This window comes from Acyrthosiphon pisum, chromosome A2 (assembly GCF_005508785.2).
Source record: "Acyrthosiphon pisum isolate AL4f chromosome A2, pea_aphid_22Mar2018_4r6ur, whole genome shotgun sequence".
Lineage (NCBI taxonomy): Eukaryota > Metazoa > Arthropoda > Insecta > Hemiptera > Aphididae > Acyrthosiphon > Acyrthosiphon pisum.
In genome coordinates this window covers 30189069-30190434 of record NC_042495.1, presented here as the reverse complement: position 1 = coordinate 30190434, position 1366 = coordinate 30189069, and the positions used below count along the sequence as shown (strand labels likewise).

The 1366-nt window shown below is 32.0% G+C and overlaps 1 protein-coding gene across 1 annotated transcript in view; it reads left to right on the top strand.

Annotated features, from left to right (window-relative positions):
- Positions 1-930: 930 nt before the first annotated feature.
- LOC100573366 overlaps positions 931-1366 on the top strand; it is a 1871-nt gene continuing 1435 nt past the window's right edge. Inside the window, exon 1 of the mRNA XM_008187312.1 lies at positions 931-1344. Coding sequence (XP_008185534.1) covers positions 931-1344 — 414 coding nt within the window. The remainder of the gene's footprint in view (positions 1345-1366) is intronic.

Here is a 1366-nt window from a genome sequence, read left to right as displayed (position 1 = left end):
ATTTATTAAAATGTATTTATTTAAATCTTTAAGCTTATTTACTTTTTATAAGATTAGGTACTTACACTTACACTTACTTATTACTTACATTTTAAAATAATGTTGCAGTACAGTGCCTACTTTTAAATTCCCATAATTATGTTGATTATAATTGAACATTTAAGCTAACATTTTGAGTTTCACAAAATAGAAATAACAACTAAGTATGAATTTGTTCTGAAATCAAATATATGAGCTAAAATTGTTTGATATAAACTGAAAAATAAGCATAAAAAAATGTTTTACTTACAAATATGTGCAAATACTATCTATAAATAATTTTATCCAAAAAATATGTTTTATCTCATTTTATAGAGATTAATACATTTCAAGCTCGTTGAGTATCAAGACATGTTTGTAATGTGCCTGAAACCAAATACAAAAATCTAAATGACATTTAATAAAAACTGAATAATGTTATATTGGGTACCTTTAGTTATGTATCATTTAGAAATATTGGTAATCATCTTTAAAATGCAATATGCGTGTAGAAATTAAACACAATTAATTAACTTCGTAAACAGCATGAGATCAAATTCCTCGGAAACCCTCTCTCAACTCAGTCGTTGTAGTTACATGCAAGTTTTGAATAGGATAATAGCAATATCCATGTTGGTAGATAATATTCAACATTTATGAAAGTAAAACAAATTTAAATTTAAAAACAATGATATTAATTTACTAAATATATGTATTTATAGGGCGTAGGAAAAGTGGCGTCCCCACCGCCCGATGCATCTTAAAAATGCATCGCAATAGCCCTACCCTGACCTTAATTGGTTGGGGTAGTCTGATCCTCCAGGTTGGGGGTTTCTCGTAGGGCTAACCACTCTACAGCGTCAAAAAAACCTGGTTACGAAACAACTACAAAATATGCCTCGGATGAAAAATATGGAGCTTAAGGATTTTAAAACTGGAACCTGGAACGTACGAACATTATATAAACCTGGAAATTTGACGACAGCGATATTGGAACTTGAACGATATCGGCTGGACATTATTGCGGTTCAAGAAATAAGGTGGACGGGAGAAGGAAGGTTAAAAACTGGAAATTGGACGGTGTTTCATAGTGGTGGCGATGAACACCAGGGTGGTGTTGGTTTCATTGTGAATGACAAAATATTACATAGAGTTAAGAAATTTAAGGCAGTGAATGACAGAATTTGTCATATGGAGCTGGAGTGCCGATGGTTTAACGTGATACTAATTAACGGGTACGCCCCAACTGAAGACAAAGAAGATGAAGTCAAAGATATTTTTTACGAAAATTTGGAAAATGAGTGCGACCGGATACCGACTAACAAGGTAAAAATCTTATTGGGAGATT